The sequence below is a fragment of the Haemorhous mexicanus genome, chromosome 3 (genome assembly GCF_027477595.1).
Source record: "Haemorhous mexicanus isolate bHaeMex1 chromosome 3, bHaeMex1.pri, whole genome shotgun sequence".
Lineage (NCBI taxonomy): Eukaryota > Metazoa > Chordata > Aves > Passeriformes > Fringillidae > Haemorhous > Haemorhous mexicanus.
This window is the reverse complement of record NC_082343.1, coordinates 117,713,606-117,726,246: the sequence shown is the minus strand read 5'-3', so window position 1 is coordinate 117,726,246 and position 12,641 is coordinate 117,713,606. Positions and strand designations below refer to the sequence as shown.

The 12,641-nt window shown below is 45.9% G+C and overlaps 1 protein-coding gene across 8 annotated transcripts in view; it reads right to left on the bottom strand.

Moving 5' to 3' along the window:
* The window catches only part of DTNB (dystrobrevin beta), a 237,789-nt gene that overhangs the window by 212,347 nt on the left and 12,801 nt on the right, over positions 1-12,641 (bottom strand). For all 8 annotated transcript variants that reach the window (XM_059843204.1, XM_059843205.1, XM_059843207.1 and 5 more), the window contains 2 exons: positions 11,032-11,099; positions 8,773-8,853 (listed from right to left, as the gene is read on the bottom strand). In XM_059843204.1, the coding sequence (XP_059699187.1) occupies positions 8,773-8,853; positions 11,032-11,098 (148 nt within the window). In that variant the 5' untranslated portion in view covers position 11,099. The remainder of the gene's footprint in view (positions 1-8,772; positions 8,854-11,031; positions 11,100-12,641) is intronic.

Below are 12,641 nucleotides of genomic sequence, written 5' to 3'. Positions count from 1 at the left end.
AACGCAACGCAACTGAATGAAATGAAACGAAACGTCACGTAATGAAACATCACAAAAGGTAACATAACAGAACTAACATAATGTAATGAAGCCTGACGTAATGAAACGTCAGGAAATGTCGCCTAATGAAACGTAATGTAATGGAACAAAGTGAGATGTGACTAAACGTGATGAAGTGTAATGAGTCTAAACGCAACGTCACGCAAGGAAACGTGATGCAACGCAACGTAACGAAATGTCATGGAATGTAATGAAATGTAATGACAAGAAAATTAATGAAACGTAACGATGCAAAACATAACCTAACGTAACGTCACGAAATGAACCGTAACGTCACCACATGAAACGTGACTAAATATCAGGAAATGTAACCTGACATAACGTAATGAAATGCAATGAAACATAAGGTAAGAAAACCTAATGAACCCTAACGTAACGCAACAAAAAGTCATGAAACGTCACGAAACGTCACGAAACGAAACGAGACCTAACGTGACGAAACGTAGCATTATGTAATGAAATGTAATGAAACTAAACGCAACAAAACATCATGAAACGTCACGAAACGAAACGAGACGAAACGTAGCATGATGTAACGAAATGTAACGAAACTAAACGTAACAAAACATCATGAAAAGACACGAAATGTAATGAAATGAAGCGTAACAAAACCAAATGTAACGCAACGTAATGAAACGTAACGTAGCGACACGTAATGACACGTAACAACATGTAATGTCACAAAAGGACACGAAACGTAACAAAACATCAGGAAACGTAACAAAACCTTATGAAATGTCACGAGACATAACAAAACATAACGTAATGAAACGTGACGAAATATCAGGAAATGTAACGTGACATAATGTAACGAAATGTAACGAAACATAAGGTAAGAAAACCTAATGAAACCTAAAGAAACGCAACGTAATGCAACAAAAAGTCATGAAACATCACGAAATGAAACGAGACCTAACGTGACGAAACGTAGCATTATGTAATGAAATGTAATGAAACTAAACGTAACGAAACGTAATGAAAAGACACGAAACGTAATGAAATGAAACATAACAAAACCAAATGTAACAAAACATAATGAAACGTAACGTAGCGACACGTAATGACACGTAACAACACGTAATGTAACAAAAGGACACGAAACGTAACGAAACGTCAGGAAACGTAACCAAACCTTACGAAATGGCACGAGACATAATGAAACACAACGTCATGAAACGTGACGAAATGTCAGGAAATGTCAGGAAGCAAATTGAAATGTAACAAAATGAAACGTAACGCCACGTAACGAGACCTAACGTCACAAAACGTCACATACCGAAACATGACAAAATGAAATGAAACAAAAGGACAGGAAACGTAATGAAAGGTAACATAAGGAGACGTCACGTAATGAAACATCTCGTGACGAAACGCAACATAACGTAACAAAACGTAACGAAGCATGAGGAAACGTCGGGAAACGTTACGAAATGTCACCCAATGAAACGAGACCTAACGTGACAAGAAGTGACGAAATGTAATGTTATGTAACAAAACGTAATGAAACGAAACTGTTGTGGTGTGAAGCTATATCCTGTCCCTCCGCTGTGACAACTTCCTCCTTCCCTTCCCCCTGCCCTCTTCCTAAGTGCTGCCTGTCCAGTTCCACATTCCAGCAAGGGCGCCGTGTGATTGGCAGAAGTTCAAAAGATGCTTCTCAGACCTGGGGTCATTGGCCTGTCCAGGTGTCATTGTCCCCTGAGACCCTCCCCCTCCCACCTGGTTGGTGGCTCACCTATCCTTTCCCTCCCCCATCCCTGTGGGTTTAAAAGGCACTGGAACCATGCGGTCGGGATTCTGTTGGAGCTGTTACCAAGATTCAGAGCTCTGTGACCCTGGAATAAATTCTGGATTTAACCCTCCGGCAGAATCTGCTCTCTTCACCATCGCCTGAACCTTTTCCACCAGAGGTAAACTGAGTTGCAACTTAGCTTGGACTCATTCTGAGTGCCTAACTCCCAGCCAGCCAAGGGTGTCTCTGAGGTGAAAAACCACAGCTGCTGCCTTTGAGCACTAAGGCCGGACAAGCCCAGGCACGCTCCACTCAGCAACATTGGGATTTTATTCTAATACAAAACGTAACAAAACCTAACGTAACGTCACAAAACTCAACGCGACGTAACGAAACGCAACGCAACGAAACAAGGACATAACTAAATGTAAAGTAACAAAACACAACAAAAGGTGACAAAACGTAACGAGCAGTAATGCAACGAAATGTAACGAAACGTGACGTTATGTAACAAAATGTAATGAAAAAATGTAATGAAACGTCACGTAAGGAAACGTCACGTAAGGAAAGGTCACGTAACAAAACATAACGTAACAAAATTAACATAACTAACATGAAGATAACATAACCCAACGTAACTAAACATAATGTAACAAAACATAAAGAAACGAAACGTAATGAAACAAAACGTAACGAAATGTAACGAAACATAGCAATATTTAACAAAACAGAACGTAGCGAAACACAACGTAACATCATGAGACGTAAAGAAACATAACAAACCACAACGAAACAAAATGTAATGAAACATAACAAAACGTTATGAAAAGTAACGTAACAAAATGTAACAAAAATGTAAGGAAATGTCACGTAACGGAACACAACAAAACGCCAAGAAACGTAATGTAACAGAACATAATATAATGAAACTTAACAAAACAAAACGTAAGGAAAGGTCACTTAACAAAATGTAACAAAACGCAACAAAACAGCACGAAACACAACGAAACATAACATAACACAACGTAACGAAATGCAACGTATCAAAACATAACAAAACAAAAGGTAACAAAACAAAATGTAACAAAACATACCAAAACGTTACAAAACGTAACGTAACGTGATGCAATGTGACGAAACGTGAGGGAACGAAACGTAACAAAATGTAATGGATCAGCATGAAATGTAGCACAATGTGGCATAATGTAGCATAAAGTAACAGAATGTAATGTAAGGAGACCGAACGTAAGGAAACGTCAGGAAACATCGCGTAATGAAACGAAAAGTAACAGAACCTAATGCAACAAAAGGACACGAAATGAAACAAAACGAAACAAAAAAACAGTAACGGAACCAAAAGTAACGTTCGGTAACAAAACACATCGAAACGTAACAAAATGAAAAGTAACAGAACCTAACGTAACGAAAGGACATGAAATGTCATGAAACAAAACGTAACGAAACCAAAAGTAACATGACGTAACAAAACACAAGGAAACGTAACGAAACAAAACGTAAGGAAATGTAACGAAACATAGCAATATTTAACAAAACAGAACGTAGCGAAACACAACGTAACATCATGAGACGTAAAGAAACATAACAAACCACAACGGAACAAAATGTAATGAAACATAACAAAACGTTATGAAAAGTAACATAATGAAATGTAACAAAATGTAAGGAAACGTCACGTAACGAAACACAACAAAACGTCAAGAAACGTAATGTAACAGAACATAATATAACAAAACTTAACAAAACAAAACGTAAGGAAAGGTCACTTAACAAAATGTAACAAAACGCAACAAAACAGCATGAAACACAACGAAACATAACATAACACAACGTAACGAAATGCAACGTAACAAAACATAACAAAACAAAATGTAACAAAACATACCAAAACGTTACAAAACGTAACGTAACGTGATGCAATGTGACGAAACGTGAGGGAACGAAACGTAACAAAATGTAATGGATCAGCATGAAATGTAGCACAACGTGGCATAATGTAGTGTAATGTAACAGAATGTAATGTAAGGAGACTGAACGCAAGGAAACGTCAGGAAACATCGCGTAATGAAACGAAAAGTAACAGAACCTAATGCAAAAGGACACAAAATGAAACAAAACAAAACAAAAAAACAGTAACGAAACCAAAAGTAACGTTAGGTAACAAAACACATCGAAACGTAACAAAATGAAAAGTAACGGAACCTAACGTAACGAAAGGACACGAAATGTAATGAAACAAAACGTAACGAAACCAAAAGTAACATGACGTAACAAAACATAACGAAACGTAACGAAACAAAACGTAAGGAAAGGTCACGTAACAAAACGTAACGGAACATTACGAAACGTAACCAAATATAATGTCATGTAACAGAAGGTAATGTAACAACACCCAACGTAACGAAATGTCAGGAAACACCGCCCAACGAAACGTAACAAAATGCAACAAAACAAAATGCAACAAAACCTAACATAAGGAAACATCACGTAACAGAACGTAACATGACCTATCGTAACACCTAACGTAACAAAACGAAGTGTAACGACACGTAATGTAACGAAAGGACTGTCCTAGGGTGACTGTTATCCCCAATCGTGTGTGTGTAATTTATGCTGGATATTATGTTCTGTGCCTTTAAGACTGGCAGAGTGAAAGTTTTGTTTTGGGCCTCTTATCAGCCAGGCAAGATATCCAGATAGCACCAGTGCATGTTGCTGCTTTTTTGCTTTTTGCCCCTGCTTTTTGCCTTTGCTCTTGCTTCTGCTTCGCTTCTGCTTTGCTTGCTCTTGCTTTTCCCCCCCGCTTCTCATTAGTTAATTTAGCTAAACAGTCCAAATTCCTTTCTGGACTGCCTTCCCTGTGTGGACCTGCCGAACCTGCTCTGGACTGGGATTTTGGAAACACCGAGAGTTTGCACCCTGTGGCCTGCAGCAGCTGCCCCAGCGCCAGAGGGACTGATAACAGCGACCATCCCCAAGAGAGACTTTCTGAATTTGTCATCTTTGTCAGAGAGGTGAAGGAGTGGTGTCATCCGGTATTGTTCATTGTGTGTGCCGGGGGGTGCTGTGCTTGTCAAATAAACAGGTTCTTTCCACCTCTCTCCGAGGAATTCCTCCTGCTAGGGGGGAGGGGCCGTGTGGGTTTGTGTTTGGAGAAGCCCTTTTTGGGGATTCTCTCCCAAATTTGCCCTAAACCAGGACAAGGACACAAAACGAAAGGTAACACCACGTCACGAAACATCACAAATGTAACATAACGAAATGAAGCCTAAGGCCACGTAATGAGATCTAACATAATGAAACATCACATACCAAAACTTGACAAAACTCATGGAAATGTAGAAAACATGAGGAAAGGTCACGAAATGAAATGCAATGAAGCATAACTTAATGCAAAGTAACGTAAGGAAACGTAACATAAGGAACATGAATGTAACGTAACCTAACTTAATGAAACAAAACGTAACGAAAAGAGCATAACAAAATGTAACAAAATGTAACAAAACTTAACAGAACACAGTGAAACAAAATGGAATGAAACATAACGAGACCTAACACAACGAAATGTAATGAAACGTAACGAGACCTAACACAACGAGATGTAATGAAACGTAACTCAATGAAATGAAACGCAATGAAACGCGACGAAACGCAATGTTATGTAACAAAATGTAACAAAACAAAATGGAATGAAACCTAATGTGGGGAAATGTCACGTAATGAAACGTAACAAGATGTAACATAACGAAAGGAAACATAACAAAACGTCATGAAACATTATATGACAAAACCTAACTAAATGTAATGAAACGTAACGAAATGTAATGCAAAGAAACATAACGAAAAGTAAAGGACACGAAATGTAACAAAAAATAACGAAACGTAACGAAAGGAAAGGACACGAAATGTAACAAAACATAACGAAACGGAACGGAAGGAAAGGACACGAAATGTAACAAAACATAACGAAAAGTAAAGAAAGGAAAGGACACGAAATGTAACAAAACATAACGAAACGGAACGGAAGGAAAGGACACGAAATGTAACAAAACATAACGAAACGGAACGGAAGGAAAGGACACGAAATGTAACAAAACATAACGAAACGGAACGAAAGGAAAGGACACGAAATGTAACAAAACATAACGAAACGGAACGGAAGGAAAGGACACGAAATGTAACAAAACATAACGAAACGGAACGGAAGGAAAGGACACGAAATGTAACAAAACATAACGAAACGGAACGGAAGGAAAGGACACGAAATGTAACAAAACATAACGAAACGGAACGAAACGTCGCATTACGAAACGAATGGTAACATAACAAAATGTAAGGAGACGTCACGAAATGTTACAAAACCTAAGGAAATGTAAGGAAATGTAATGAAACGCTGCATAACGAAACCTAACGAAATGAAACGCAACAAGTCCTAACGTAACGTAACAAAACATGATGCAATGCAACGTAACTTAACATAAGGACACAAAATGTAATGTAACAAAATGTCAGGAAACGTAACAAAACGTGACGAAATATAATGTAAGGACACGAAACATAACGAAATGTTACGAAACATAATTTAACGAAACATAATGTAACAAAACGTAACGAGACCTAACTAAACATCACAACATGCAACGTAACAAAATGTGATGAAACGTCATGTAACAAAACGTTATGAAACATAACAACACGTGACAAAACGTGACAAAACGTGACAAAACATAATGTAACGAAACGTAATGATACGTAACGAAATGAAACGTGACAAAACATAATGTAACATAACTTACATAAACTAAATGTAAAGTAACGTAACTAACATAAACATAACGCAATGTAACGTAACCTTACATAACATAACATAACCATAATGTAGCATAATGAAACACAACTAACATTAACATAACGTAACGTATCATAATGTAACATAATATATTATGTTATATTTCATTATGTTCTATTTCATTAAAAGAAATTTATATACTAAAACTATAAAGAAAGAGAAAGGAGACTTCAAAGAGCTAGAAAGAAATTAGTAATAAAACCCCGCGACTGACCAGAGTCCCAACACAGCTGGACTGGGATTGGTCATTGAGTTAAAACAATTCACATGGAACCAATCAATGATGCACCTATTGGTAAGCAACCTCCAGACCACATTCTAAGCAATCAGATAATTATTGTTGACATTTCTTCTCTGAGGCTTCTCAGTTTCTCAGGAGAAAAATCCCAGTGAAGGGATTTTTCAGAAAATATCACGGTGACACCTGGGTCTGTCAGAAACAGTCCTGCAGGAGCAGAGCCCTGCCCCGAGCATGCAGTGCTTCAGCCACCTGCCACAGTTCCTCCCTGGCAGGGTGGGCAGGCCCTGGCACAGGGGCCCACAGCAGCTGGGGCTGCCCCTGGATCCCTGGCAGTGCCCAAGGCCGGGATGGACACTGGCACACCCTGGGACAGTGGGAGGCGTCCCTGCCATGGCAGGGTGGCACTGGGTGGGCTTTAAGGGCCCTCCCCAAACCCAAACCACTCTGGGATCTGATGATGCTCCAAATCCAATACAAAGTGTTTACAGTGATTTTGAACACCCTCACGCTGACTCGTAGGAGGAACTTGATGTTCCAGTTAAACTCTGACAGTTTCCAGTTGATCCAGTTCCCAAACCCAGAGCATAATGTTTTATAAACACAGGTCTGGGGCTCCAAAGCTCTCCCCAAATTTCCCTGCTGCATCCAAGCAGCATTCACAACGTGCAGAAAACCTTTTCCAAACCACAGTCAGTGATCTGCAGAACCACATGAAACAATATTCTGAAATGTTTCCAAGCTTTTAAGGTTTGCAGGAGAGTGGAGGAGACATCTAAGGATCAGCAGCCACCCAGAGCAGGGACACAGTGATATTTCACTGCTGGGTCCCCCCACAGAATGATCTGCATCAGTGTGAGCTCATGCCTTCCTCACACTGACCTAACTTTGTATTTCTCACACAAACCCCCCCAAGGACCAGGCTATGCCACCCCCTGGAGCAGCCTGTGACCAGGGAGAGCTGCACAGCCCCATCCCCAGCCCAGGGGTGCCAAAGGGCTCCTGTGGGGCACCAGTGCCCCGTGCAGAGCTCTGCAGCTGCCATTCCTTTGTGCCCTGTGCTGGAAAACAGAGTTTAACCCTAAACCTGCAGTTCCACAGCCAGAACCAACACTGTGGGCAGGGCTGAGCCACCCACCAGCACAGGGGTCTGGGCTATGGCCAGCACAGCCCAGGGACACAGCAGGGACACAGGTCCTGCTGGCCTCCTCAGCACTCCTTCTGGCCTCCTCCTCTTCCTCCTCAGCCCTTCCCTTGGCCTCCTCCTCTTCCTCCTCAGCCCTTCTGCAGGCCTCCTCCTCCTCCTCCTCCGCAGCCCCCAGCAGTTCTGTGCCCTGGGATTAGGGATTTCCTCCCACATGTTATCCTGCTTGGCTCTTTGCTGTGTCCAGCTCAGCAGGGGCAGGGCACAAAGTGCATCCTGCTCACCTGGGATTCACCTGGGATTCGTCCAAGGTCAGAGCCCACGGCAGAGAAGGGGAGAACCTGCACTGCCCAGAGCTCGCCATGGTCCCTGATGTCACACGTGTCCCCACAGGGACAGCTGCAGACAGGGACTGTCCCTGTGCTCACTGGGGCTGCTCTGGGGTTCCCTGTGAGGAAAGAACCCCTCACAGAGCTTGAGACCATCTACACCCAGCTCTGAGGGCAATGACACATCACAGCTCACTTGGACTTGACATTTTCTGAACATAAAGGAATAAACATGAAGATATTACAGAGCATCAGGCAAGGCTCGCTGCCTGTTTAATTCCATATTCAATTCTCTATTAGACCTCTGTTAAACACAGCTGATCAGTGCTCCCCTGCACTCCAGGGATGCAGCTCTGCAGCAGCCATGCAGCAGGGGGGGAGGATGAGGCAGGCAGCACTCACGGTTGCACCTCTTCTGCACGAAGCGCAGCTTGCAGGCGGTTCTGTACGTGGAGAGCCGGATCACGTCGAAGTTCTGGGCTCCTGCAACAAACCAGAGCTGTGGGGCTGAGCTTCCCTCTGAGCACCCTCTGTGCTGTGGGGCTGTGCTCCCCTCTGCACACCCTCTGTGCTGTGGGGCTGTGCTTCCCTCTGCCCCCTCTGTGCTGTGGGGCTGGGCTTCCCTCTGAGCCCCCTCTGTGCTCTGGGGCTGTGCTTCCCTCTGAGCACCCTCTGTGCTGTGGGGCTGTGCTTCCCTCTGAGCACCCTCTGTGCTGTGGGGCTGTGCTTCCCTCTGAGCACCCTCTGTGCTGTGGGGCTGTGCTTCCCTCTGCGCACCCTCTGTGCTGTGGGGCTGTGCTTCCCTCTGAGCACCCCCTGCTGCTGTGGGGCTGTGCTTCCCTCTGAGCACCCTCTGTGCTGTGGGGCTGTGCTTCCCTCTGAGCACCCCCTGCTGCTGTGGGGCTGTGCTTCCCTCTGAGCACCCTCTGTGCTGTGGGGCTGTGCTTCCCTCTGAGCACCCTCTGTGCTGTGGGGCTGTGCTTCCCTCTGCACACCCTCTGTGCTGTGGGGCTGTGCTTCCCTCTGCCCCCCCTGTGCTGTGGGGCTGTGCTTCCCTCTGCACACCCTCTGTGCTGTGGGGCTGTGCTTCCCTCTGCCCCCCCTGTGCTGTGGGGCTGTGCTTCCCTCTGCACACCCTCTGTGCTCTGGGGCTGTGCTTCCCTCTGAGCACCCTCTGTGCTGTGGGGCTGTGCTTCCCTCTGAGCACCCTCTGTGCTGTGGGGCTGTGCTTCCCTCTGCACCCCCTCTGTGCTGTGGGGCTGTGCTTCCCTCTGAGCACCCTCTGCTGTGGGGCTGTGCTCCCCTCTGCACCCTCTGTGCTGTGGGGCTGTGCTTCCCTCTGCCCGCTCTGTGCTGTGGGGCTGTGCTTCCCTCTGCACCCCCTCTGTGCTGTGGGGCTGTGCTTCCCTCTGCACCCTCTGTGCTGTGGGGCTGTGCTTCCCTCTGCACCCCCTCTGTGCTGTGGGGCTGTGCTTCCCTCTGAGCACCCCCTGCACCTGCTGCTGCTGAGAGCAGCACCTGCCAGAAGGCTCCAGAGTCTCCTCCCACCCATCCCAGCCATGGCACACATGGGGGGTTCTGCCCCTGTGCCCAGGTGAGAGCCCACCTGCAGAGCTGCCCCAGCCCTGGGCAGCAGCACAAGGACCTGGAGCTGCTGGAGAGAGCCCAGAGGAGGCTCCAAAGTGATCAGAGGGATGGAGCAGCTCTGCTGTAAGACAGGCTGGGAGAATTGGGATTGTTCAGCCTGGAGAAGAGAAAGCTCTGGGGTGACCCAAGTGCAGCCTTCCAGCACCTGGAGGAGCTGACAGGAAGGATGGAGAGGGACTGGGGACAAGGGACAGAGGGACAGGAGCCAGGGAATGGCTCCCAGTGGGAGAGGGCAGGGCTGGATGGGATCTTGGGAACTGGGAATTGTTCCCTGGCAGGGTGGGCAGGCCCTGGCACAGGGTGCCCAGAGCAGCTGGGGCTGCCTCTGGATCCCTGGCAGTGCCCAAGGCCGGGATGGACACTGGGACACCCTGGGACAGTGGGAGGTGTCCCTGCCATGGCAGGGGTGGGATGGGGTGGGATTTAAGGCCCTTTGCCACCCAGACCACTCCATGATTCCACAACAATGCTACTCTGGAAACAAACCAGTATGAACAGGTAGTTTGAAGTCAGAGGTCCCTCAGTGTGGAACTGGAATTAAGGATATGCTGGCCCAATCCAGGAATTCCCTTCAGCCCTGACTCCTGCAGGACAGCAGGATAATGTGATGTCATGCAAACACCAGTTCTTAACTCCTCCAGAGGACAATCCTGCACAAATCAGTCCCCAAACCACTTCTTGACTCACACCAGCACTGCAGAGCCATTTTTTATCTCTTTTTAAAGCAAAAGCTGCTCTGTCTGCTGCCCCTATTCATTGAAATAGTTCTCCACAAACCTCAGGCACTGGCACAGATGAGAGAGGTGAGCATTCCCTAAGGAAGGAGCTTCCCAGAACCCAGGGACAGAACCTTCCCCAGCAGCTGTGACTCCCCCTGGGCATTATTCCCTCGAGCAGCCCCCAGGAGCACCTGGATGGGGCTTGGGGACAGGACGGGGATGATCTGCTGCAGCTGTCCCAGGGAAGCTCTCAGTGAAGAATCAAGGACATCATGTCTTCAGATTTCCTACTTACTCATTTCCATGAACAGCTGCCTCTTCTCTGCCATGGTCCTCCTCCTCTTCCCACTCTCCTCAATCATTCTGGAGACAGAAATGGCAAACACTGTTTGTGTTGGAATTCCTGTTACAAGAGCAGCTTGCTGCGAGCAGCAGGATTCTGTCCCTCAGTGGGAACTGTCTGATTCTGGTTGGGGACTGGAGATTGCAGGACACAGACAGACACCTCTCATCCTTATCCCATTCCACACACACACCTCAGGCTTGTTAACACCTTCCAAGGCAGGGCACAGCACAGGAAACATTAATTCAACACTTGAATTGCTTTAGTTTGAGAAGCCCAGAGCTGCACTGATACATGGAGAAATATCCCATCAAGAATTCCTCTGAGTTCTGAGCCAAACAAGGGGAAATGCTGCAGCTGGAGACTTTGGGGGTCAGCAGGAACAAGCTCAGCCCATTCCCTTCCCTGGCTGACAGAGGTGAGTGACCCCTCTTCCCTGCAGGGTCACAGAATCCTCCAGCTTGGAGAAGGATTTGTGGGGATGTTTGGTTTGGGGAATGTTGGCTTTAAACAAAACCTGTTAAAATTCATTTAACTTTGAGCCCTGACACCTGAGGTCACTTGGGATTTGTCAGGGAAGTAGAGAACTTCAAACTAATTAAGTTGCAAATAAAACCAGTTTGGTGGCAGAGGGCTCCCTTTCCTAGGAAAAGTGACAGGAGCAGGGAGCAGCTTGCACCCCAAGGTAAGGGGATACAGGGGCAATTCAGGTAAGGGGACACTCGGGGCTTATTTCACTACACAGTCCTAAAATATGCCAAATTTCAGTCCACTGCAGCAAAAAAAGGAAAGTTAATTCTGCATCAGTGTAAAATTTAATTTATAATTCAACTAATTATTACATTGCTCCTTGGTTACCAAATTCACCAACTTCAAACCCATTAAATTTAGGTTTTATGTGTCTAACCCCCAAAAAAGACCAAAATCCCAAACAACTCTCCTACAGTTCCATGCAGACTACAGGGGGCAGCTGGCTCAGCCCAGCCTGCAGCAGCCTCAGCAGGCACCAGGAGCAGCACAAAGTCCTGCCTTGGCACTGGCACACCTCCCTGAGGAGCAGTCCCTGGGCACAGCCTGGCACTTCCTGAGCTCCTGCTGGAACCCCACGGCTCAGAAGCCTCCTCAGCCTTTTTCCTTCTCAGGAAGGAAAACAAGCCCATGGCTCTGAGCAGAAAATACATTGTATTTCCATGGTTTAGAAAGGCACAGACAGAACCAATGTGCTGCTGTGCCTTTACTGGACTTTTTTAACAGGAAAAAGCCTCAGTGGCATTTTTTTGACTTGTAGAAGTTGGGGGTTTTGGGCACACGAGCTTCCAATCCCATCTCATTCAGCACCAAACACCTGACAGTGCCATGATTTCCACCTCTTCCCCAGAGATTCCTCATTCACGGAATCCTGGAATGCTTTGGGTGGGAAGGGACCTCAGAGCCCAACCAGTGCCACCCCTCCATGGCAGGGACACCTTCACTGTCCCAAGTGCTCCTAGCCCTGTCCAGCCTGGCCTTGGGCACTGCCAGGGGTCCAGGGGCAGCCCCAGCTGCCCTGCTCAGCCTGGCAC